Source organism: Melanotaenia boesemani, chromosome 1 (genome assembly GCF_017639745.1).
Source record: "Melanotaenia boesemani isolate fMelBoe1 chromosome 1, fMelBoe1.pri, whole genome shotgun sequence".
Lineage (NCBI taxonomy): Eukaryota > Metazoa > Chordata > Actinopteri > Atheriniformes > Melanotaeniidae > Melanotaenia > Melanotaenia boesemani.
In genome coordinates this window covers 42,144,883-42,171,801 of record NC_055682.1, presented here as the reverse complement: position 1 = coordinate 42,171,801, position 26,919 = coordinate 42,144,883, and the positions used below count along the sequence as shown (strand labels likewise).

The 26,919-nt window shown below is 43.3% G+C and overlaps 1 protein-coding gene across 1 annotated transcript; it reads right to left on the bottom strand.

Annotated features, from left to right (window-relative positions):
* Positions 1 to 36: 36 nt before the first annotated feature.
* LOC121629960 (histone-binding protein RBBP7) lies at positions 37 to 26,919 on the bottom strand. Its single transcript, XM_041969970.1, has 12 exons — positions 26,765 to 26,919; positions 25,519 to 25,663; positions 22,939 to 23,084; positions 18,071 to 18,247; positions 17,876 to 17,991; positions 3,333 to 3,493; positions 3,130 to 3,256; positions 2,982 to 3,059; positions 2,827 to 2,903; positions 2,654 to 2,711; positions 2,421 to 2,531; positions 37 to 606 (listed from the first exon to the last, which is right to left on the bottom strand). Exons 1-12 carry the CDS (start codon positions 26,778 to 26,780, stop codon positions 535 to 537), a joined length of 1,284 nt encoding a protein of 427 aa, XP_041825904.1. The 5' UTR covers positions 26,781 to 26,919; the 3' UTR covers positions 37 to 534.

Below are 26,919 nucleotides of genomic sequence, written 5' to 3'. Positions count from 1 at the left end.
ATGACCTGCAGCATCTCCCAACATTTTACACAAATGAAAAGTTAGAAAACCTTTATTGCAGTTTTTGGTGGGGGGAAACAAAATGGCACAAATTCACATTATTTAACAGAACAGACATGTCCATATGCAGGCATTAAATAAACCAAATACTGAAGTGTTTCTGTACCTTGTGAGGCAAACTCAGCAGGGAATGTGTTCTCAAAAGTAGCAACATGTCAACACCTGCCACAGGTGGAAAAATAAGGCATGAAGAAGGCAGAACATGACCAGCATGGCTATCAGATCATTTTCCTCACAGGAGCCCTTTGATCCTTTACTGGTCTGAAGAATTTTATCACTTTTATGCACAAAAAAGTTTCCTGCTCCTTCACAGAAGCAACCACCTGTTCACAGGTTAATGTTGGTGTGAGGATGACAACCAGGCTACCTCTAACCTCAAACTCTTCAAATTTTTAATGGTGGACTTGAGATAGGCTGTGGTGGGTCTGGGGGATTGGGATGGGGTTGTGCCTGGACCTGTTGTGTAGAGCTGGGTTATGATCCCTGAGCCTCCAGCTCTGAAGCGGGGGTGTTGTCTGGTTCCTCATCGTTGTAGATGTTCTCTGCCTGAAACAAGGAGGAACCACAGAATATGGAAACATTAGTGGTACATGTTCATTGTACTGAGAAAAGCGACCTGAACCCAGGAGGCAGCATGTGATCCTACAGTCCAGCAGATGTCTGCAGACACCAGGAAGCAGCAATGCTAACATGTAGCATAGCAACATGGCGGGAGAAAGAATCAGCATCAAGCATCGGCATCTAAAACAAACACTTCAAACCCCAAGAGTTATACGGGACAGTAAGAAAACCATGAACAGCTCTGAAAGTAACGTGCTTTTCTTTTAGGAGGAGATAACATGTTCTACTGTCCCAGGTGAGTTTACTCCGACAGTAACGCCCATCTTGGTTTGGACTCCGTTTGGACATGTCTTTGGACATTTATTTTCACCAACTCTGCTGCTTCAGTGTTTTGTTTTTTTTTAAGATCTTTGTCAGATGTTTCTGTGGTATAATGAATTATAATTAAAAGCATTTCATAATTCTCAAAGGCTTTTATTGATAATCACATTAAGTTAATGCAACAAGTCACTATTTGCAGCGTTGATGCTTCTTTTCTAAGACCTCTGCAGTTCACTCTGCAGGCTGTCAATCAACTTCAGGCGAATCCTGACCGATGGCAGCCGCTTCTTACACAACCAATGCTTGGAGTTAGTCAGAATTCGTAGGTTTTCGTTTGTCCATACACCTCTTTAGGATTGAACACAAGTTCTCGCTGGGATTAAAGTCTGCAGTTTCCTGGCCATGGACCCAAAATTTGTATGTTTTGTTCCCTGAGACAGTTAGTTGTCCCTCTTATGGAAAAATCCTTCATCATGCTTCATCCACCAAATGGTTCTTGGTTCCACTCCCCTGACTGAGAAGCAGCCCCACACATGAATGGTCTCAGGATGCTTTACTGTTGGCATGACACAGGACTGATGGTAGGGCTCGCCTCGTCTTCTCCTAGCAAGTTTTTTCTGGGTGCCCCTAGCAACTGGAAATGGGGTTCATCAGAGAAGATGACTTTAGCCCTGTCCTCAGCAGTCCCTGTACCTTTTGCAGAAATCATTCTGTCCCTGATGTCTGGAGAGAAGTGGTTTCTTTGCTGCTCTTCTAGACACCAGGCCTCCTCCAAAAGCTGCCATTCCTGAGCAAGCTGGTGGTGCAGCTGGATCAACTTTAGGAGACGGTCCTGGTGCTTGCTGGACTTTCTTGGGCGCCCTGGCACATCTCTGTAAAGTTCTTGATCTTGATGTTGGCTGAGGTGCAGTCTGACTAGCAGCGATATTCTTCCCTGTTAAGCCCTTTTTGTGCAAAGATGACTGCATATGTTTCCTTGCAGGTAACCATGGTTACCAGAGGAGGAAAAATAACCTCAAGCGCCACCCTCCTGTCTAACTCACCCAGCCTGGTCTCATCAACACACACCTGTGTTGACGGGTGAATCGCTGAAATGATGTGAGCTGGTCCCTCTGTGGCTGAAATGTAGTGGAAATGTAAAAGAGACTTTTATCTGATCTCTCCTGACATTCTGGAGTTTCTGCATATTGCCATCATAAAAACTGAAGCAGCAGACTTTGTGAAAATGAATATTTGTGTCATTCTGACTTTTGGCTGCAGCTGTACTTTATTTATTTTGGGTGTCATTTCAGACAGGAGGCAGAAAAAAGGCCTCGGGACGAAGATGTTAACATCTGATGTTTCTATTTCTGGTCATTTATACTTGTTAGTGACTGGGAACACTGGTTGATGGTGCAGAGCGTCTTCATAAACGCATGGATAAACACCGTCACACAACAATGTGGATGTCAGAGTTACTGATCAACAGCTGTATTCACCATTTGCCAAACTTGCATGATGTTGTCCTCAGAGACGGAGCAGATGATCCAGGGTTCGTTGGGGTTCCAGGAAAAGTCTGAGATCTTGGCTGTGTGGCCTCCGTGGATGAACTGAAACGGGAACAATGACATGGAGGTGAATGGACAGCAGAACGGGCCTCAGTCAGCTACCTGAGGATGAACGTATGAACTTTCATTCCTCCTGAAGGGATCCTGGTGGAAACATCACGTACCAGGAGCTCTGGTGGACCGTCCTCGGCATCCTCTGCAGACTGCTCCTCACCGATTTTACTGGAAAAGAAAAAATTAGAAAACCTTCAGCACACGACAGTTGGTGGACTTTGTGTCTCTACGCTACAACAATCCTGTGCTGGATGAAGCCGTAGCTGACGGTAAATCATTTCACCTGAGATCCCAGACGTTGAGTCGTCGGTCAGTTCCACTGGAGGCCAGGATTGTCTCGTTGTGAGGGGACCACTGCACCTGATCAACAGCATGAAGGGATCGTCTTTGCATAGAACTCCAGCGGAAACCATTTTTTACTGTTTTCACGTTTCTTACCTGGAAAATTTCATCTTTGTGGGACTCGAAGGAGTGGAGCTTCAGTTTGAGATTCCTGAGATCCCACAGTGCAACAGTCTGAAAGCACAGCTCATCGTTACACCAGTAACATTATCAGCCTAAACTGGGATTTTTTACTTTTCTTCACCTTGTCAGCAGAGCCAGTAGCCAGAATGAACTCACTGTACGGGTTGAAGCTCAGACAGTTGACCTCAGCAGTGTGAGCGTCCACCGAGTGGCTGGCTTTAGATGTGTTGTTGGACCGAGTGTCCCATCTGGGGGAGGATGAGGGAGGGTCACAGCCAGCAGGGACATTTACTCGGTAACAAACAGGTGTAACTTGACTCTTACATCATCAGTTTCTGGTCGTCAGCAACTGAGCCAAACAGGGATTCATGCAGCAGGTGCCAGGAAACGTCCTCCACCACGGCCGTATGTCCCGTAAAGATGGTCTTGGCGTCCACTATCTTCCCTTCTTTTGGGCCCGCCCCGATGTCCCACAGACAGATGGTCTGGAGAGGAAAGAGGCACTGCATCCATTTATCACCCATTACTACACATATTTAAAATGATTCCTCTTTTTTAAATCGCAGGCCACTGTCTCATAGCAACTTATCTGCCATGTTGGTCCTTAACAGATTTAGCAAAATATCCTTCTGAGGATTGAATGTTTGGCTTTGCTGCATCTCTGGGAGCTGCAGGCCACATGACTTCATCCACTTCATCTCCCTGACAGCCCAGCTGGACCGGGATGTTGTTACTGTCTCCACGGTGACCTCACCAAAGCACAGTAAGTGAAGGAGGTTTGTTTTTTTTTCTTGAAAGAGCGACTATAAGGCTGTATGACAGTAAAACCCACTAAACTCAATAAAACCAGCAGAAAACCAATGAAATGAGTCTTTAATGCACAGGCCCAGAACAGGGAAATGGCTGGTTTTTAGATGTGATTATATTTCACAATACTGATGAGATTAAAAATGTGGTTTTAATGGAGTGAAAGGGACATTTTTGTCCTCAAATGACTTAAGGGGGCAGTAAATCCTGAATTTCATGCTACACAAAAACAAAGAATGCATCAAAGTTCATTTGTTGGCTAAACCATGACGTATCCAAGAGATTAAAACAAATAAAAACATTTGTAATCGAGTAATTATTTAACATTTAATTGTTTGATTGTGACTGAAGTTTAACTTTAGATTTAATGCCATCAAAGCTGGAAAACTATTAATCTGTTCAGTTTTAAAAGCGAACATTTCGGTTTATTGCAGGCTGTAGATAAGAGTTAGGCTGATGGAGGAAATAAGCTCCTCTTCGGACTAAAACGTTGCTTCTCTTGTCTTATTTGAACGTATTGATTTTCTTTTTGTTGCGTTTATTATCTATTCCCACATGTTCAAAATAAATCCTCAATCAACATTTTTCTTCTTAAAGGGGTAGTGCACCCTAAAATGAGTTTGAGCTGTAACACAGTATTACTTGTGTTTCTGTTGAAAACATTTGTAGCATTTTCATTTGTCTTTAAAAACCGGATTTTGTGGGTAAAAAATGGCTCATAGCACCCCCTACAGGGTAAAACCAGGTTTTGTTTTTCGTGATGTTGAGCCATACTTGGTGCTTCTCCACCTCAAAGACGCTCTGTGGCGTAGCTGCTTTGTGAATCTTACTTTCCATCTTGCCAGTGAGTCGACCTGCTGTCTGTCAATCATTTCTACCTGTGTGTCCTGACACGCCCACTCTCCGCCCCCGATCACCCCACACCTCCCACCCCAACCCTGCAGTTTCAGGCATTTTTCAGAAACTGACAGTGGGTGGAGTTACGCAGAAAGTAGGGGGTGGAGCTACACTTTGATCGTTCCACTGGGTTGTACATTTTAAATCTGATGCGATACAAAAAACTAAAAATGCATCAAAGTCAACATTAGGGCTGGGTGATAAATCCATTTAATCAGTTCATTTCAAGTTAACTTTTATAACAACGTTTTAATTAGGCCCGAGCACCGAAGGCGGTGCGAAGGCCTATTGTAATGCAAGCGTTTATTAGGCCCGAGCACCGAAGGCGGTGCGAAGGCCTATTGTAATTGCTCCGTTTCTTCCTTATTCTTCTGCTTCTTCTTCTTCTTCTTAAACATTGGAGGCATTTTTGGGGACCTGAACATGCACGAAAACGCGCCTAATTTTGTGTACCCCCCCAAAGGAATGTGAAAAATTTGATATTTTGGGGTGCTCGGGACTGTTCGGGCAAAATTGAGCGAGAGCGCCACCTATTTATGGTGCCCCGCCACTGCATGTCATCAATCTTTATAAAAATTCACTACACGCATTCTAAATGCTTAGTCGAAAAAAAAATCCTCTTGGAGCAACAGCCAAAAACCAACAGGATGTCGGCCATTTTGGGTCAAAGTCGCCATTTTGGCGTTTTACTGACATTTTCAAAATCTATCTCCTCCTAGAGATTTTATCATATCGCCACCAAAATGGCTAAGGATGTTCAGAAGGCATGTGTCTTCAAAAGTTATTGAAAGTTTTCTAATAGGAGAAAGGGCATGGAGGGGGCGGGGCCTCAAAATTTGATGTCTCGCCGTGAAGAACGAAAGTGATATAACTTCCACATAAAACAATATATCTGAACCAAAATGGCCATGTATGATGCCAGTCCGATCCTGAACACATCTACATGTCAATTTTTAGGTTATGAATTGGCCACGCCCCCTGGCGACAGGAAATCATGGTTTTTACTTGGAGACCCACTTATCTGATGTTTTGGACACAACCAGGTCCAAACTAGGTCAGACAGCAGAAAACAGGTTGGTGATGATATCCGGTGAAAACTGTTGATCTAGGCTGCAGGGCGAGACCGTGGCGCCATGGCGAACTTTGATAAGACGCCATGACATCATAAATCAGTATAAATACCTCAATTTTCACCCGATCCTCATCAGACTTTCAGGGATTAATCAGTGTCTGAACCTGAACAGATCCATTTCAACAATTCCGGTCTAGCCCTAAGCCCCGCCCACTTTCAACAGGACGTGCTTTTTTTCAGACGCCGGGGTCCTTCTTCTCAGGAATGAAACTTACACACTTGAAAGTGCTTGATAACACGTGAAACCCTTTCATGATACCACAATAAAAATCTCAAGTTCCTTCGCCTAACGAAACCATGGCGAATAGTGGTCAGACTCCATCAAACAGGAAGTACTTGTGACTGACCCATTGTACTGCTGATCTCCACCCAACTTGGCAGGATGGACCACAGTCAGGCTGGGAACTCAGCCACATTGACATATGCTGGAAAACGTGCAATATGGCTCTATAGCGCCCCCTACAAATATTTAATTAATCATATCTGCTCACTACATTGACCGATATGGCTGAAATCCAGTATATTGATAGAACTTTGAAGGATGAACAAAAAAGTCTCTTGGACCTATATGATAACTTCAACAGGAAGTCGGCCATTTTGAAAAGAGTGTCATTTTTGGGGTCATTTTTGCATGTTTCTTTGCCTTGCATTTGAACGAACTCCTCCTACAGATTTTATCGTATTTACCTCAAACTCAGTCAGAACACTCCAGAGGCATGTGTGGTCAAAAGTTATTGAAAATTTTCTAATAGGAGGTGGCGTTCAGCGGCGGCGCCTCATCAAGTTTTGATGTTTCGCCATCAAACACGGAATCCATTATTTCTGAAATACAACACTCATTTTGTACCAAACTGCACATGTTTCACTTCAGTTCCATGCCGACCACATCTACAAGTCCTGATGTTGTCATCTGGACATTGCTCAACGCTGCATGGCGAGACCGTGGCGCCAAGACAAGGTTGGATAAGGCTCCGTGACATCATTAATCTGTATAAATCCTTCAATTTTCATCCAATCAATATGACACTTACAGTAATTAATCAGGGTCTGCTCCTGAACAGATACATGTAACTACTTCTGGTCTTGGCCTAAGCCACGCCCCCTGGAAACAGGAAGTGCCGTTCTCCGACACCGGGGTCCCGCTCATCAGGGATTAAACTCACACACTCTACAGTGCTTCAGATCAGGTCAAACCCTTTCATGACACTACAGAAAAAAAACCTCAAGTTCCGTTGTCAAGCAAAACCATGGGAAATGGCGTCCAACGCCATGAAACAGGAAGTACTTGTAACTGACCCAATGTACTCCTGATCTCCACCAAACTCGGCAGGGAGGACAGTGGTCAGGCCTGGAACTGATTCAAATAGACATATGCTGGTTATTTGGCTCTATAGCGCCCCCTATGGTTATATCATTCGCCATGAAACAGGAAATGGCTCTAGCACTGCTGTGAGTTGACCAGTTGAGCTGATATTTTCCTGTTCTCATTAGAGTTCCAACCTGAACATAGTTCGACATGACAACGACTATAGCGCCACCTAGTGGCCACGTGGAATTTTCCTCTTGAAAAAATCATGCTCCGGTTTGTGGGAATTCAACACAGTTTGTATGAAACAAGGTCATGAATGCTTCAGATGTCATCACTGGACAGGCTGAGGTTCAAGTTGATCCTCTCATGATGAAAATCCCCTCTTGATGGAGATAAACTCTGGAAGAATGGGTTTATGGCTGTGGGCAAGAGCAGCTGTGTTGCTGGAGGGAGGCTATTGGCCGATGGGGCGGTGCAATAGGCGAAGCGGCGCCAGAGGTGCGAGGGCCTCCAACGCTGCTTGCAGCTTTAATTAGGCCCGAGCACCGAAGGCGGTGCGAAGGCCTATTGTAATGCAAGCGTTTATTCTTATTAGGCCCGAGCACCGAAGGCGGTGCGAAGGCCTATTGAAATGCAAGCGTTTATTATTAGGCCCGAGCACCGAAGGCGGTGCGAAGGCCTATTGTAATGCAAGCGTTTATTCTTATTATTATTAGGCCCGAGCACCGAAGGCGGTGCGAAGGCCTATTGTAATGCAAGCGTTTTTTCTTCTTCTTATTCTTATTATTCTTCTCAAAACTCAAACGCATTTTTGGGGTACTGCCCATGCTCGAAAACTCACCAAATTTTGCCTACCCCCCCAAAGGAATGCGTAAATCTACATATGGTGGGGTGTTCGGGACTGTTCGGGCAAAACTGAACAAGAGCGCCACCTATTTATGATGCCCCGCCACTGCATGTCGTCAATCTTCATGAAAATCACTACACTTGTTCCAAATGCTCGGGCGAACAAGAAATCCTCTTGGAGTAGTGTTCTTAAAAAGACAGGAAGTCGGCCATTTTGGGTCAAAGTCGCCATTTTGGCAGTTTACTGACTTCGCATTTGAACGAACTCCTCCTAGAGACATTGTTGGATTGACACCAAAATGGCTGAGGATGTTCAGAAGGCATGTGTGATCAAAAGTTATGCAAAACTTTCTCAAAGGAGTAACGGCGTACAAGGGGCGTGGCCTCAAAGTTTGATGTCTCGCCATGAAAGACGAAATTGATATAACTCCCACATAAAACAACATTTCTGAACCAAAATGGCCATGTCTGATACTAGTCCCATCCTCAAGACATCTACGTGGTCATTATTGGATTATGAATAGGCCACGCCCCCTGGCGACAGGAAGTCATGTTTTTTACTCGAAGACCCACCTCTCTGACGTTTTGAACACAACCGGGGTCAAACTGCATCAGACACCTGAAAACAAGTTGGGGATGATATCCGGTGAAGACTGTTGCTCTACGCTGCAAAGCAAGACCGTGGCGCCATGGCGAACTTCGACTAGACGCCATGACATCATAAATCAGTATAACTCCCTCATTTTTCACCCAATCACCATCAACCTCACAGGGCTTAGTCATGGTCCGGTTCCGAACAGACCCATATGACCACTTCCGGTCTAGCCCTAAGCCCCGCCCACTTTCAACAGGAGGTGCTTTTTTGCAGTTGTCGTGGTCCTTCTCCTCAGGCATGAACCCCAGACACTTGAAAGTGCTTCACAACAGGTCAAACCCTTTCATGATACTACAACAAAAATCTCAAGTTCCTTCGACAAACGTAACCATGGCGAATATTGGTCCGACGCCACCAAACAGGAAGTACTTGTAACTCACCCGGTGTACCATCGATCTCCACCAAACTCGGTAGGAAGGATCGTATTCAGAAGTGGAACTGAGCCAAATTGACATATGCTGGAATGGTGACATAGTGGCTCTATAGCGCCCCCTACAATATTTTGATCAACCAGGCCCGCCCCCTACGTGGACCGTCATGCATGAAATTAACAACATTGATTTATCATGCCAGGATGTACAAAATTGTCCATTACACAACTAGGCTAATTTCAACAGGAAGTCGGCCATTTTGAAAAAAGTGTCATTTTTAGGGTCATTTTTGCCTGTTTCTTGCCATTGCATTTGAACGAACTCCTCCTACAGACTTTATCGTATTTACCTCAAAATCACTCTGAAGCTTCCAGAGGCATGTGTGATCAAAAGTTATGCAAAACTTTCTCAAAGGAGAAAGGGCATGGCGGGGGCGTGGCCTCAAACTTTGATATCTCGCCATGAGAGACGAAACTGACATAACTTACATATAAAACAACCTATCTTGACCAAAATGGCCACGTTTGATGTCATTTCCATGCTGACCACATCTACATGTCCAGATGTTTTCACCTGGACATTGCTCAACGCTGCATGGCCAGACGGTGGCGTCATGACAAACTTGGATAAAACGCCATGACATCATTAATCAGTATAAATCCCTCTATTTTCATCCAATCACCATCACACTCACAGTAATTACTCAGGGTCTGTTCCTGAACAGATACATTGAACTACTTCTGGTCTTGGTCTAAGCCCCGCCCACTTTTAACAGGAAGTGTCTTTTTCAGACACTGGGGTCCCTCTCCTCAGGAATGAACTCCACACACTCAAAAGTGCTTCAGATCAGGTCAAACACTTTCGTGATACTACCGAAAACAATCCTCAAGTTCCTTCCTCAAGCAAAACCATGGCGAATGGCGTTCATCGCCATGAAACAGGAAGTATTTGCAACTGACCCATAGTACTCCCGATCTTCACCAAACTCGGCAGGAAGGACAGTGGTCAGGCCTGGAACTGATTTAAATAGACATATGCTGGTTATGTGGCTCTATAGCGCCCCCTATAATTATTTATTCTATCAGCTCCAACCACTGCTTTGACTGACATTCATGAAATGTGGCATATTTATATAACATGCCAGTACAAACCAAAAAGCCTCTTCATGTCCTGATGTTTTCAACGCCATAGCCCCGCCCCGCCCCCTGGAAACAGGAAGTACCCCTTTTTTCCCATTGAAAACCCTACACACCTACTCAAACTCATCAATATTATCCTTGATGAACACATGACTCACAATATAACAAACTGCTTACACCATCATGGATTAAATGGATGCCTGTGAGGTTTCTGTCCCTCGCCATCAAACAGGAAGTGGCTATAACTCTGGACTCGGTTGACCCAATGACGTGATACTTGGCAGTTGTCATTAAAGTCCGAACCTCAACATGTTAGTACAAGATCAAACACTATAGCTCCACCTACTGGCCATGTTGATATCTGCAGATCTTAAAAGCATGATTTTGTTTGGATTTGTTTCACACTATTGGTCAGAACAAGGTCATGACCACTTCTGATGTCATTATTAGGCCCATTGATGTATGAGATGATGGTCAGAGAGAGACAATGACCACACGAGGCAGAAACATGGGGACGACTGAGCGTACGGCTGCCAGCCAGAACGAGCTTGCTTGGGGAGGGAGGTTGCCAGCTGACGGGGCGGTGCAATAGGCCGAAGCGGCGCCAGAGGTGCGAGGGCCTTCATCGCTGCTTGCAGCTTTAATTATTTTTATTTCGCACATTGAATTGCATTTTTGGGGGCCTGAACATGCTCCAAAACTCACCAAATTTTGCCTACCCCCCCATTGGAATGCGAAAAATTTAATAATTTGGGGTGCTCGGGACTGTTCAGGCAAAATTGAACGAGAGCGCCACCTATTTGTGATGCCCCTCCATTGCAAGTTATCAATCTTCATGAAACTTTGTACACATGTTCCACATGGTGGGGGGAACAAAAAAAGAAATTATAGTATAGGTCTAAATAAAACAGGAAGTCGGCCATTTTGGGTCAAAGTCGCCATTTTGCCATTTTACTGACCTCGCATTTGAACGAACTCCTCCTAGAGATATCATCAGATTGACACCAAAATGGCTCAGGATGTTCAGAAGGCATGTGTGATCAAAAGTTATGCAAAACTTTCTCAAAGGAGTAACGGCGTACAGGGGGCGTGGCCTCAAAGTTTGATGTCTCGCCATGAAAGACGAAATTGTTAGAACTCCCGAATAAAACAACATTTCTGAACCAAAATGGTCACGTAGGATACTAGTCCCATCCTCAACACATCTACGTGGTCATTATAGGAATATGAATAGGCCACGCCCCCTGGCAACAGGAAGTCATGTTTTTTACTCGAAGACCCACTGCTCTAGCCTTTTGGACACAACCGGGGTCAAACTCGGTCAGACACCTGAAAACAAGTTGGGGATGATATCCGGTGAAGACTGTTGCTCTACCCTTCAAGGAGAGACCGTGGCGCCATGGCGAACTACGATTAGACGCCATGACATCATAACTCACTATAACTCCCTCAATTTTCACCCAATCACCTTCAAACTCACAGGGAATACTCATGGTCCGGTCCAGAGCAGACCCATATGACCACTTCCGGTCTAGCCCTAAGCCCCGCCCACTTTCAACAGGAGGTGCTTTTTTGCAGTTGTCGTGGTCCTTCTCCTCAGGCATGAACCCCAGACACTTGAAAGTGCTTCACAACAGGTCAAACCCTTTCATGATCCCACAATAAAAATCTCAAGTCCCTTCGCCAAATGTAACCATGTCGAATACTGATCCGACGCCACCAAACAGGAAGTACTTGTAACTCACCCGTTGTACCATCGATCTCCACCAAACTCAGCAGGAAGGATCGTAGACAGATGAGGAACTGAGCCAAATTAACATATGCTGGAAAAGTGACATAGTGGCTCTATAGCGCCCCCTAAAATATTTCTATCAACCAGCCCCGCCCACTACATGGACCGACATGCATGAAATTAACAACATTGATTTACCATGCCAGGATGTACAAAACTGTCCATTAGACCTCTAGGCTAATTTCAACAGGAAGTCGGCCATTTTGAAAAAAGTCTCATTTTTAGGGTCATGTTTGCCTGTTTCTTGCCATTGCATTTGAACGAACTCCTCCTACAGACTTTATCGTATTTACCTCAAAATCACTGTAAAGCTTCCAGAGGCATGTGTGATCAAAAGTTATGCAAAACTTTCTCAAAGGAGAAGGGGCATAGCAGGGGAGTGGCCTCAAACTTTGATATCTCGCCATGAACGACAAAACTGATATAACTGACATATAAAACAACCTATCTTCACCAAAATGTCCATGTATGATGTCATTTCCATGCTGACCACACCTACATGTCCTGATGTTGTCAACGCCATAGCCCCGCCCCCTGGAAACAGGAAGTTCCACATTTTTTCCCACTGAAAACCTTACACACCCACTCAAACTCATCAATATCATCCTTGATGAACACATGACTCACAATATTACAAACTGCTTACACCATCATGATTAAAATGGCTGCCTGTGAGGTTTTTGTCCCTCGCCATCAAACAGGAAGTGGCTATAACTCTGGACTCGGTTGACCCAAAGACGTGATACTTGGCAGTTGTCATTTAAGTCCTAACCTCAACATGTTAGTACATTATCAAACACTATAGCGCCACCTACTGGCCATGTTGATATCTGCAGATATTAAAACCATGCTTTCCTTAATATTTATTTCACACTGTTGGTCAGAACATGGTCATGAACAGATCTGATGTCATTATTGGGCCCATTGATGTATGAGATGATGGTCAGAGGGAGACAATGACCACCCAAGGCAGAAAACATGGGGACGAATAAGCGTACGGCTGCCGGCCAGAGCCAGTTTGCTTGGGGAGGGAGGCTGCCGGTTGGTAGGGCGGTGCAATAGGCCGGAGCGGCGCCAGAGGTGCGAGGGCCTTCATCGCTGCTTGCAGCTTTAATTAGGGTCCGAGCCATACAAAGTATGGCAAGGCCCTATTGTTTCTGCTATGTTTATTATTCTTCTCCTCCTTCTAAGCATTTCGAGGCCAAATTTGACCCCCTAAACACCCATGAAAAGTTGTGAAACTTGGCACACACATCAAGCCCGGTGAAAAATTTTATATTCTAAAGTCCGCATTGACTTCAATGCAAAATTGGCTCAACAGCGCCACCTACGGACACAAAAATTCCCCAAATGAATGGGGTCCCGAACGTCTACTTCAACATAGGAAGACGAAACTTGGCACACACGTGTAACATGCTGAGCCGACCAAAAAATTCAATAGAACACCTGTTTCCATGGCAACGGGGCGCCCGCCATCTTGGCGTGTGCGGCCATTTTTTTGCCATTTTTTGCACTTTACACACATCGTATTTGAACGAACTAGTCTGAGGGGATTCGTGCGACTGACTCCAAACTTGGTGGGAAGCTTCCTGACAAGTTGGGGACCAAAAATTGTTCAAATCTTTCTAATAGCAGAAAGCATGTTACCGTGGCAACCGACGGAAAATGACCTTCTCGCCATGAAACACGGTTTGCTCATATCTCCATGTAAATACATGGGATCTGCACCAAACTTCACAGTATTCATACTGGTGACACCCCAAGTGCAGCAAAGAAGTCAATCGAACAGCTGTTGCCATGACAACGGCGTGCCCGCCATCTTGGATTTCACTGCCATTTGAACGAACTAGTCTGAGGAGATTCGTGCGACTGACTCCACACTTAGTGGGAACCTTCCTGACAAGTTGGGGAACAAACGCTATTCAAATCTTTCTAATAGGAAAAAGCCTGTAACCGTGGCAACAGACCGAAAAAGCCTTCTCGCCATGAAACACGGATTGCTTATATCTCCACAGGAATAAATGGGAACGGCACCAAACTAGACAGTATTCACACACGTTGGGTCCTTAACGCATTACACCACCTGTTGTCAGGGAGACATCGGGTGGCGGGGTCCAGGCAGCTCGGACCCGATGGATGCCGCTTGCGGCTTTAATTCTTCTTCTTATTATTATTCGTCCGTCAAATGAATTGCATTTTTGGGGGTCTCAACATACCCCAAAACTCACCAAATTTTGCGTACCCCCCCATTCGAATGTGAAAAATTTCATATTTTGGGGTGCTCGGGACTATTTGGGCAAAATTGAACAAGAGCGCCACCTATTTATAGTGCCCCGCCAGTGCATGTCGTCAATCTTCATGAAAATCAGTGCACTTGTTCCAACTGCTCGGGCGAACAAAAAATCCTCTTGGAGTAGTGCTCTAAAAAAAACAGGAAGTCGGCCATTTTGGGTCAAAGTCGCCATTTTGGCGTTTTACTGACCTCGCATTTGAACGAACTCCTCCTAGAGATATTATCGTATTGACACCAAAATGGCTCAGGATGTTCAGAAGGCATGTGTGATCAAAAGTTATGCAAAACTCTCTCAAAGGAGTAACGGCGTACAGGGGGCGTGGCCTCAAAGTTTGATGTCTCGCCATGAAACACGATATTGAAATAACTCCCACATAAAACAACATTTCTGAACCAAAATGGCCACGTATGATACTAGTCCCATCCTCAAGACATCTACATGGTCATTATTGGATTATGAATAGGCCACGCCCCCTGGTGACAGGAAGTCATGTTTTTTACTCGAAGACCCACTTCTCTGACGTTTTGAACACAACCGGGGTCAAACTGCATCAGACACCTGAAAACAAGTTGGGGATGATATCCGGTGAAGACTGTTGCTCTACGCTGCAAGGCGAGACCGTGGCGCCATGGCGAACTTCGATAAGACGCCATGACATCATAAATCAGTATAACTCCCTCATTTTTCACCCAATCACCATCAAACTCACAGGGCTTAGTCATGGTCCGGTCCCGAACAGACCCATATGACAACTTCCGGTCTAGCCCTAAGCCCCGCCCACTTTCAACAGGAAGTGCTTTTTTGCAGTTGTCGGGGTCCTTCTCCTCAGGCATGAACCTCAGACACTTGAAAGTGCTTCACAACAGGTCAAACCCTTTCACGATACTACAACAAAAATCTCAAGTTCCTTCGCCAAACGTAACCATGGCGAATATTGGTCCAACGCCACCAAACAGGAAGTACTTGTAACTCACCCGGTGTACCATCGATCTCCACCAAACTCGGCAGGACCCATCGTATTCAGACGTGGAACTGAGCCAAATTGACATATGCTGGAATAGTGACATAGTGGCTCTATAGCGCCCCCAACAATATTTTGATCAACCAGCCCCGCCCCCTACGTGGACCGACATGCATGAAATTAAACACATTGATTTTCTATGCCAGGATGCACAAAACTGTCCATTAGACCTATAGGCTAATTTCAACAGGAAGTCGGCCATTTTGGAAAACGTGTCATTTTCAGGGTCATTTTGGCCTGTTTTTTGCCATTGCATTTGAACGAACTCCTCCTACAGATTTTATCGTATTTACCTCTAAATCACTCTGAAGCTTCCAGAGGCATGTGTGATCAAAAGTTATCCAAAACTTTCTCAAAGGAGAAAGGGCATGGCGGGGGCGTGGCCTCAAACTTTGATATCTCGCCATGAGAGACGAAACTGACATAACTTACATATAAAACAACCTATCTTGACCAAAATGGCCCCGTTTGATGTCATTTCCATGCTGACCACATCTACATGTCCAGATGTTGTCACCTGGACATTGCTCAACGCTGCATGGCCAGACGGTGGCGTCATGACAAACTTGGATAAAACGCCATGACATCATTAATCAGTATAAATCCCTCAATTTTCATCCAATCACCATCACACTCACAGTAATTACTCAGGGTCTGTTCCTGAACAGATACATTGAACTACTTCTGGTCTTGGTCTAAGCCCCGCCCACTTTCAACAGGAAGTGTCTTTTTCAGATACTGGGGTCCCTCTCCTCAGGAATGAACTCCACACACTCAAAAGTGCTTCAGATCAGGTCAAACTCTTTCGTGATACTACCGAAAACAATCCTCAAGTTCCTTCCTCAAGCAAAACCATGGCGAATGGCGTTCATCGCCATGAAACAGGAAGTATTTGCAACTGACCCATAATAATCCCGATCTCCACCAAACTCGGCAGGAAGGACAGTGGTCAGGCCTGGAACTGATTTAAATAGACATATGCTGGTTATGTGGCTCTATAGCGCCCCCTATAATTATTTATTCTATCAGCTCCAACCACTGCTTTGACTGACATTCATGAAATGTGGCATATTTATATAACATGCCAGTACAAACCAAAAAGCCTCTTCATGTCCTGATGTTTTCAACGCCATAGCCCCGCCCCCTGGAAACAGGAAGTACCCCTTTTTTCCCATTGAAAACCCTACACACCTACTCAAACTCATCAATATTATCCTTGATGAACACATGACTCACAATATAACAAACTGCTTACACCATCATGAATAAAATGGCTGCCTGTGAGGTTTCTGTCCCTCGCCATCAAACAGGAAGTGGCTATAACTCTGGACTCGGTTGACCCAATGACGTGATACTTGGCAGTTGTCATTAAAGTCCGAACCTCAACATGTTAGTACAAGATCAAACACTATAGCTCCACCTACTGGCCATGTTGATATCTGCAGATCTTAAAAGCATGATTTTGTCTGGATTTGTTTCACACTATTGGTCAGAACAAGGTCATGACCACTTCTGATGTCATTATTAGGCCCATTGATGTATGAGATGATGGTCAGAGAGAGACAATGACCACACGAGGCAGAAACATGGGGACGACTGAGCGTACGGCTGCCAGCCAGAGCGAGCTTGCTTGGGGAGGGAGGTTGCTGGCCGAGGGGGCGGTGCAATAGGCCGGAGCGGAGCCAGAGGTGCGAGGGCCTTCATCGCTGCTTGCAGCTTTAATTAACATTGTGATTTTTGCAAAAAATATGTGCACTGTAAGCAAATTTTGTTTGGGGAGCACAAAAATGCTGCTTCAGTCCACAGATTCCCTTTCAGAGACGACCACCATCAGGGAATTATTTCCACGGTGGATCCTGTACGATGAGAACCGACCCTGGACGAAAGTGGTCACAGATGCAGTGATACATTTTCATGCAATAGCTATTAACTTAATCTTTTGATAAATTAAATATGTTTTTAAGAGAAAAAAATAGATTAAAATCGGGAATTGGATTTGGTTTGAGAAATTTGGAGATTTTATTTTTAGGCCATATCACACAGTCCTAGTCAATATTTTTGTGTCCATGACAGATTTTAAAATAATCCCACAGCCTCCTAAACCTTGTTTTAAATAAAAAACATGAAGCTGGCATTTGAAGGGTTAAAATCTTTGAATGTTTGGTAGTTAATAAAGGCTTTAATAGATTTATGCAGAAAAATATTAAATCAGTAATAAGCAGTTTTTTGGAAGTGGAAGTCATTTTTTCACTGGTCTGGTATCTTACTGAAAATATAACGGTTGAATTTCAAGCGTATCAGGAGAGAAACTTCGTTACAAAAAAAAAAAAAAAAAAGGTGCACAAACGCAGACAAAACGCTGGCCAGATGTCTTCAGGCTGCCATCTCTGAACATTTCTTCCATCAAGCTCAGTGCCAGCATTTAAAAGCTAAACAGCCTGACATTCATCTCATTTAAACCTCAGCATGTCCTCCTACATCAGCGATGGCGACTCCATTTCTCCAGGCCCACAGTCCTGCAGGTTTTAGATGCTTCCCTCTCAACTACTGGTTAGTTAGTCATGTTAGTTAGTCAACACATGGGATCTGGTTCCTGTGACTTACGTGATCATCGGAGGCACTGAGCAGGTTACCGCTGAGGTTTGGATTCCAAGAAAGGCCATAACCTTCTTTCTGATGGCCTTTCAGCCTCAGGTCAGGGCTACACTCCCCACTGGGATCTAAAAAACAAACAGTCATCAAGCCTGATGCCTGGATTTAGAGAATTCACAGACATGTAACTTATAAGAGTGGTCCAACCTGGCTTTGATGGGTGCTTTGTATAGTCAAAAACCAGCACGTCGGAGGTGGGGGTCTTGGTAGCAATGATGCAGGGGTTCTGGGGCATGTAGCGCGCTCGGTTCACCTCCCCCTCGTGATTGATCTTGATCTCAATCTCTATTTTTCCACTAACTGAACCAAATCCACCAAACTCTGAGAAGCCAGGACAATCACACTGAATGGACACCTCGCATCATCATTACAAGTTTAAAGACTACAGGTGAATAATTCTGTTTTAGTTGTAAATATGACGACTGGAGCCAATAAGTGTAGACTGACTGGGTTTTAGACGTGTTCAGTACCTTCTCCTTGTCGAGTAGCCTTGCTGAAATACTGATACTACCTTTACAGAGAAACTAGGTGAGCTCTGCAGAACATCGACATACAGCATCAACGTACCTGCTGGAGAAAGAAAAAAGAAGAAAAGTTTTAGTTACACAGTTCACATGAATAAACAAGATTATGAAAGACTGAATAAACACATGAACCCTTGTCAAATTTACCACCATCTGGACACATTTGTGTACAAAATTATACACACAAAAAAACTAAAAACAAAATTCTATAAAATCATCGACAACCTTTTATTTTTCCCATAAATGACTTCACCCTTGTAGGCAGTCCTGGACTTTTTTGTCCGTTTAGGTAATTTTTCACTCAACTTTTGTTGTGTTTGCTCACATAGGAACATTTTTCTGTTTCAATTTTATTCAAGGTCAGAAGGCCACCAAGGACAAATTTACTACCTTTTCAGTCATGTGAGGACAAAAAAGTCCCCTCTCAAAAACTGATTTAAAAAAATTACAGAATATTTTTTCCACTTTTCTTTTGTTCAGGTGTTTCAATTATCTTTTGTCCTAATCAAAAATACCAAATATGTAACCCTTCAAATGATTTTTAACTCTTTAAATGGCTAGTTTCTAACACAAAATATTTTTATCATGAAATACATTTTGGCTGGTTGTGGATTTTATGTAAAGATCAGTCTCAGATATACTAAACATTAGTAACAAAATTTTCTTCAAGGCAAGGTAAGTTTATTTGTGCAGCACATTTCATGTACAAGGCAATTTAAATGCTTTACATAAAACGTTAAGAGCATCACAGCGGGGAGCAGGAAGCAAGAGCAACTGCATTCAAAACAAACTAAAAGAAATGAAATAAAAACAGAAAGGAAAAAGCTCAAATAAAACAGATAAAAAGCACTAAATAAAGTTCCAGTGTGGGGAATTAACAGTTGTTCTGATAAAAGGCAGCAAATAGAAAAGTTTTAACCCTGATGTAAAACTGCTGAGTCAGCAGACCTGCAGTTTTCTGGGAGTTGTTTATGTGAGGAACATAAAAGTGGAACGCTGCAGCTCCACGTTTAGTTCTGACTCGGAACAGAAAGTAGACCTGGCCCTGATGACCTGAGGGATCTGGTTGCTTCATAATGAAGCAGAAGATCCTGAATGGATTCTGGTCCTAAACCAGTCATTATAATCTGCTTTCCTGGTCTTAGTGAGGACTGGAGTTCTAGGATCTACTTTTCCTGGTCTTAATGAGGACTGGAGTTCAAGATCTACTTTCCTGGTCTTAGTGAGGACTGGAGTTCTAGGATCTACCTTCCTGGTCTTAGTGAGGACTGGAGTTCTAGGATCTACCTTCCTGGTCTTAGTGAGGACTGGAGTTCAAGATCTACTTTCCTGGTCTTAGTGAGGACTGAAGTTCTAGGATCTACTTTCCTGGTCTTAGTGAGGACTGGAGTTCAAGATCTACCTTCCTGGTCTTAGTGAGGACTGGAGTTGTAGGATCTACTTTCCTGGTCTTAGTGAGGACTGGAGTTCTAGGATCTAATTGTATGTTCTTAGTGAGGACTGGAGTTCTAGGATCTACTTTCCTGGTCTTTGTGAGGACTGGAGCAGCAGCTTTCTGGACCAACTGCAGCTGCCTGATGGACATTTTAGACAGAACTGTGAGGACAGCATTACAGTAGTCCAGTCTACTAAAGATAAATGCATGGACCAGTTTTTCTAAATCCTGCTGAGTCATCAGTCCTTTAATCCTCTAGATGTTCTTTAAGTGGTAACAGGCCGACTTCACAACTGTCTTAATATAACTGCTAAAATCCAGGTCTGAGTCCAAGGACTACTCCCAGGTCTGAGTCCAGGACTACTCCCAGGTCTGAGTCCAGGACTACTCCCAGATTTCTGGCTTGGTTGTTAGTTTTGAACTTTGCTGTTTGAAGCTGAGAACTGACTTTTAATTTTTCTTTCTTGGATCCAAAAACTATTATTTCAGTTTAGTCTTCATTTAACTGAAGGAAGTTCTGGCCCATCCAATCTTTAATTTGATCCATGCAGTTGATCAGAGTCCGGATCGGACTGTAGTCCCCTGGTCAGATGGTTATGTAGATGTGTGTGTCATCAGCACAACTGTGGTAACATGTTTAGTTGTTTTTTAATAATGTGAGCGAGGGGCAGCATGTAGATGCTGAACAGCAGTGGCCCCAGGATGGAGCCTTGGGGAACTCCACAGGTTATTTTGGTTCACTCAGATTTACAGATACTTATAGACACAAAGTAGTCCCTGTCTTTTAAATGAGACTCAAACCAGTTAATTGTAGTGCCAGAAAGTTCTACCCAGTTTTCCAGCCAGTCTAGTGAGACGATATGGTCGACTGTGTCAAATGCGGCACTGAGATCCAGCAGTACCAGGACTGAAATGTTCCCGCTATCTGTGCTCAGGCAGATGTCATTAAAGACCTGAACTAGAGCATCTCAGTGCTGTGGTGTGGCCAAAAACCTGACTGGTAGACATCGAAACAGTTATTTAGTGTCAGGAAGTTGTGTAGCTGCTGAAAGACAGCTTTTTCTAGAGTCTGTAGCTGCTCATGAGGGATAAGTCTAGGTATTTCTCTTTCAGTAGTGGCTTAATGACGGCTGTTTTTAGAGTCTGAGGGAAGACGCCTGAAAGCAGAGACATGTTTACAATCTGGAAGATATCTAAGGCCATGCATCCTGAAACATTCTTAAAAACCCGGCTGGCAGGGCATCAAAACAGCAAGTGGTGGTTTTCAGATGGACAATGATCTCATCCAGGATTTTAGGACTGACTGGAGGAAAGTGTGTCATGGTCTTCATGTCTCTGTGTGGACACAGGGACATATGTCCTGTCCCTGGCATGGAAGCACTGACTGACTGCCAGATTTTCTGAATGTTGTCAGTAAAGAAAGAAGTAAACTCATTCCAGGCCCAGTTGGATATAAGTTCTGGGGTTACTGATCCAGTAGGATTAGTTAGCCTGTCAACTTTTTGAGTTATTCTGTGGTCTGACCATGGTGTGTACGGAGATTTCATCCCAGCCATCAGATGTAGATCCAGAGTGCTGCAGCAGTGGAGCAAACTTTGTCTGTAGTTGCATGTCTGCTTGTTGAGGAGGAGATTTGTTCGTTTTCCTTCTGACAACTGGTCAAGACTGTCTTGCTAGGGAGAGGGCTTGAGGAGGTGCTTGGTCTGGATGGCAGAGCAGGACAGCCGGTTGGGTCGCTAATCTCAGCAAACTGGGCTCTGCCTGTTACTCGTCCTCCCATTTCCCTGGGAGATGATTTACTCTTCGGCTTTGCACCAAGAGCATTCCAGGGAGGACTATCAATGAAAGAGTTATTACCTTCTACACTATCCTCCTGTTTCTGTCCAGCCATGTTGGATAATTAGCTGTGTGTTAGCAAGATCTTGTCTGCTGTTTTTTATTAATGGCAAAGTTGTATCGTTTCCAAGCAATCCATCACTTCCACGTTCGCCTGGAGCCGTTGAATTTGTTTCTAGCATGGTTATCTTCTGTAGAAGTTTTTAACAGTCATCTGTAGAGAAGGGAGGCATCTTGCTGCTAGTTAGCTTCAGCTCCTAAGTAGTTGTACATAAGGCTTCTGCTATTTGTAAGCCACGCTGACTTGACACTGAGAAGATTGTAAAAGTCTTCAAATATAGTAGTATCCAATCAAATCTACCACAAAATATAGTTCCAGTGATTAATGAGTATCCAGGTTGCCCATAAATTTCTTGAGTAGAAAAATAAGAATATTGGCAGAAAGATCCAAGCAGAGGGGAGAGTGAAGCAGCAAAGTGTCAGCAGGGGACAGAAGCTGGAAATGACCAGGGGACCACAAAGCCCCGTTGACTCCCATTAAAACCACACTTTTTAATCTCTCAACCATAACACAATATAAACATGCGTCCTCTAATATCAGGGTTTTATTTTAGAGAAAAATAGTGAAATTTTTATTATTCAATGTGATATGGTGCCATTTTCTTACTACAGGCCTCTGCTTGAAACACCTGTCATTTCTCTGTGGTAAAACCATTATAAAACACTGATCCTTGTACCTTCTACTTTCTCTGAAGCTATTTTAAAACTAGCATCAACTTTCTCAGTAACAGTTATTTTGCACATTGCAACAGTTTTTAAACCACAATCAATATGTAGAATCAAAGTGATGATTGGAAACAGAAAAAATACAAAGAGGTGATGAGTTGAAGAATTCTTGCAACTAGCTATAACACAGTCTAAGTGATAAATGAAAAGTTGAGAAAAATGTACAAAAAGCCAGAGGAGGGCATGAGGGTTGAACACAGATGACTGTAGTTTAGTTCAGGTTGAATCTTTTATAAAATGTCTACTCAGCAGAAATCCGTTCATTACAGTCCAAAAGGTCATTTCATTTGAGGAAAAACACTTTTCTGATGTTATACTGACCTGTTAACACAACATGAACACCTGTCCAGACCCATCCAGACATCACAGATTTATTTCAGTACATTCTGAAGCGAAGCTGCAGTAAACTGCAGCATGACTTCCCCTGTACTAACCTCCTTTTTCGCTGTCGTAGTGCGAGGCATCAAACTGGGCATCGTCGTTTGGCACCTGGACACTGGCGATGACAAGGTGGTTCTGCTCATCTGATGTATGGGTCCCCAAAACCAGCCTATGGACAGTGTAGTCCTTCCCCTCTGGCCTGCAGGCAACATGGACATGAGTTTAATCTGTACTCTGTGGCAAAAAAAGAACAGCAGAGTACCTGAAGGGAACCCATTTATCTACAGGGAGAACATGCAAACAGGGAAAAAAACAATCCAGAGCATCATGAAAGCAAAACCCAAGCAACTTAAGACCAGGGGCCTCGTTTATAAAACTGTGCATACGCACAATAAATTCCAGATTTATAAAAGAGTGTGCACGAGTCCATGCCGGTTTCAGTTTATAAATCAGAATCAACTCTAAAGCAGGTGCATGTGAGGAAGCGCCTTGTCCCGGCCACATGGAGGCTATAAAAGGTCAGGTGAACGCCTATAACAAATATTCATCATATCCTTTCCATGATGGCTCAGGTGGGAAAAGAGGGAAGAAACGGATTTCTTCGGAATGTGAGACTGAGATCCTGATGGACCATGTTGAAAAACTAGAAAAGGTTTTATCTGGTGGGGATGGCATGGGCATCACCCAGGTCAGAAAGGCAGAATAGTGGCAGCAGGTGGAGATGCTGTCAACGCCAGACACACCAGAGAGGATGATGCAGCTCATTTTTTCCTTTGTTTTAATTTATAAAATAAACATGTACAGATACGTCTGAGACTGGTAGCAGTTTATTTAGTGTTAAATAATATTTCTTTCTAGCTCCTGGGTGTTCCAGCTGGGTGGGCGGTACTGCAGCTGTGGTTGGAGAGGGTCTGAGAGCATCACAGAGGTTTGACAGCACAGCACACCGCAGTTGGAACCAGTTCATGAGCTATTCAGTAAGTCTTGATGGTCTCAGAAAACCCGCTCACTCTGGAGTCTCGCACCATGTCGTCCAGCAGAGCCAGATAAGCCACTGTGCATCTTTACGCACTGAAAGACGTTTTATATCCAACCATCAATTTTCTAAATAGCTACAGGTGGGAAGCACCCTGACTGTAGCCTGACTGAGAGCAAGTTTCCATGGCTACCATGTTATTTTAATAGTAATTATTATTAATCTGTCTGGCACATGTTGGCAGCAGACTGTCGCCTTATTATTTAGCCTGAATTTATTTAATAACATGTAAGTTTTGTTTCACAATGAGAAAACATATTTTACTGATTGAGGTTCATACATGTTTCTCTTAATCCTTATTTTTTGTGTGAGCACATGTACCACCAGAAGTATCAATATCAAAAAATGCCTCTTTATTCATTTTTGTAAATAACTTTACTATATAACATGTGATGTAAAAGGTCTGTTTGATTATCATTTCTTTGATTTTATTCTGCACCACTGGTTTCAGATTTTCCCAGATTTTGTGTGGCGTGGCTAGAATTGGCGTGCACCAGTTTTTGTACGCACACCAGCTTTATAAAACCCTGCATCGGACCAGAATGGGACAACAGTCCTAAAGGTGAACCAGCCTGGACTTGTACTACAAAGCAGGATTAGTGACTTTTTAAGTTAACGTTAGGCTCAGCTCAGGAAGCTGGTTCACTTCCTAGCAACTTCTCCAGCAAGCATTTACAAACTTTTGTTAAAAGAAGACAAGGTTTCTAATCCTTTTATGCTGCTCTTTTATTGTAGGCCTATGTAGTTTATGTTTGTATACAGCTCTGTAAATAGTACAATGGTATAAATAGTCTATTTTTATTTTATTACTTTTATATGGAGAGACAACAATCCCCGGCAAAAAATTCTGTGTGTTTGCAATCTAAGCAAATAAAGCTGATTCTGATGATAAACATGATCTTGTCACAATTTCTTTTAGATTATTTTTGTTGCCTTAAGATTCTGCTCATATTTTCCATGAAATGGTAAAATGGTCATTGTCTGCTATGTTGTCTATTTTCTACTGGGAATAAAATATGGATTGATGAGATTCTTTTGTGAGGTTGTACATCCACTCCCAGGTCTAAGTCATACAAAACAAGTGGGCTTGTCACTTGCAACTAATTTCAGCCACATTTAAGGTCAGTCCAGGCTGCACGTTGGCTGCACTGAGTGGATTAAAAACCCTGTTTGTATTTAGACACATATTTGTCAACCATGTGAACAGATCCTCACCTGTCTGACACTAAACATCGGGCTTCCACATCTTACACCACACTATGATTAAGACACTTGCTGTGGAAGTGAGAGAAAACTGTCACAAATAATGCTCTGTTTCATTAACATAATTTAATTTTAATGCAAAAGATAAATCATTTCTATTTCAACTTTAATAAAATGTGCCAAAGAAAAATGTCTTTATATTACACAAACATGGTGTGCATGTACTAGCTGGTCAGTGCAGCTGTTGTAGATGAATAATTGTCAGTATTTGGATCTCAGTTTTTGTTAACTCAAAATAACAGTCACTAGTCTCTAATAAATGCTTATCAGACCACTTTGTACAATAAGAGGTCTAACAGAGACCTGTCAACATTGTTGAGAGAAAGAGAAATACCTGTTGACATCTGGAAGCCACTGGACAGTGAGGCTGGGCCACTCCAGAGCATGGGTCATCACCAGGTCGTACAGAAAAGGAGTGTTCTTCTTCCAGATCTTGTACTCCTCATTGATGACCCTTTCCTCCACTGCTTCGTCATACACTGAAGTTACAGACATGAAGCCAGTCTTTACGTTCCCACACAGTAACAGTTTCAGAGTTAACATGAACCGTCTGGTGATGCTGGTTTTACACATGCAGAGGCTGGTGAAACTTTTCAACCCCCTTGTTTTATTTTCTAATTTGCTGCCTTATAGCCTGGAATTAAAAAAATGTCTCTCTGATCTGGACACAACTAATCACTGGGACGTTTGCCTATTCTTCCTACTGATCCACGTCCTTCAGGTTATGAATGGGATCTGATGGTGTTCTGTCATCTTTAAGCCCTGCCAGAGATTCTAAAAGTCAGCCTCCATCCCAGACTCAAATGATGCTGCCACCACCATGCTTCACTGTGGGTGAGGAGAGGTCTGGGCTTTCAGTTTTAGTCCTCTCTGACCACATGTCGTTTGGTGAACTTTTCTATCAGCAGTGTTTTTTCTTTCCATTCTTCCATAAGAATATCCTTGTGATAATGGTCCTATAGACAGATCCAAGAGTCTCTGCTGTGGAGATTTTAGCTCCTTTATTTTATATATATATATATATACACACACACACACGCGGGTGAATACTTTTGCATGTGAGCCAGTGTATTTGCTGCTTCTTACATGTTTATTTCTAGCTTACTTTACCAACACTCTGTAACGGAACATTAAAATAGAGATATAAAATTTGTATTTAGTATTTATTCAGTATTTTTCTATGTTTATTAGAGTGAGAAAGTTTATTATTTGCTAATGTACGTCGCTTGATAAAAAGCGTCTGCTAAATGACTGTAGAATAGAATAATGCCCACACACAGACTACTGAATGTATTTGTAAATATATATATATATATATATATAAATAAACTATTAACGAAGTTAATATAAGTTATATTTGGTGTATTGGTTGTATACAGAAGTCAAATGTTGGGAGCTTTATGTAAGATTGTTTTACAAATGTCAAACCGAGATTAGCACAACAAGCCAGAAACACTGACAACACTTCACTCAGCTAGCGTATCATGCTAGCTGTTAGCCTTCAAAAACATGGCTAAGCTGCGCGCACACAGTGGTACATGAGGAAAACGTGCACGCGGACAAGTTTTTATCACATATACCTTCTTTATCAGCCATGTCCCAGTACTTTGGCGACGTCACGATGCTGAAAAGCAAAGTAAGTCGCTCACTGTTATGTCCTCACAAGGTTTCTCTGCTGAGCTGAAGCGGCGTCACCCAGGAGATAGTCCCCTTCCTTTTCAGCGCCGAATTACTG

Coding starts and splice junctions, on each gene's coding strand:
- LOC121629960 (XM_041969970.1), bottom strand. Junction 18,248..22,938: donor CTACGACAGCGAAAAAGGAG/GTTAGTACAGGG, acceptor GTCCTGGCTTCT/CAGAGTTTGGTGGATTTGGT. Junction 3,257..3,332: donor GACGACCAGAAACTGATGAT/GTAAGAGTCAAG, acceptor ATCCTCCCCCAG/ATGGGACACTCGGTCCAACA.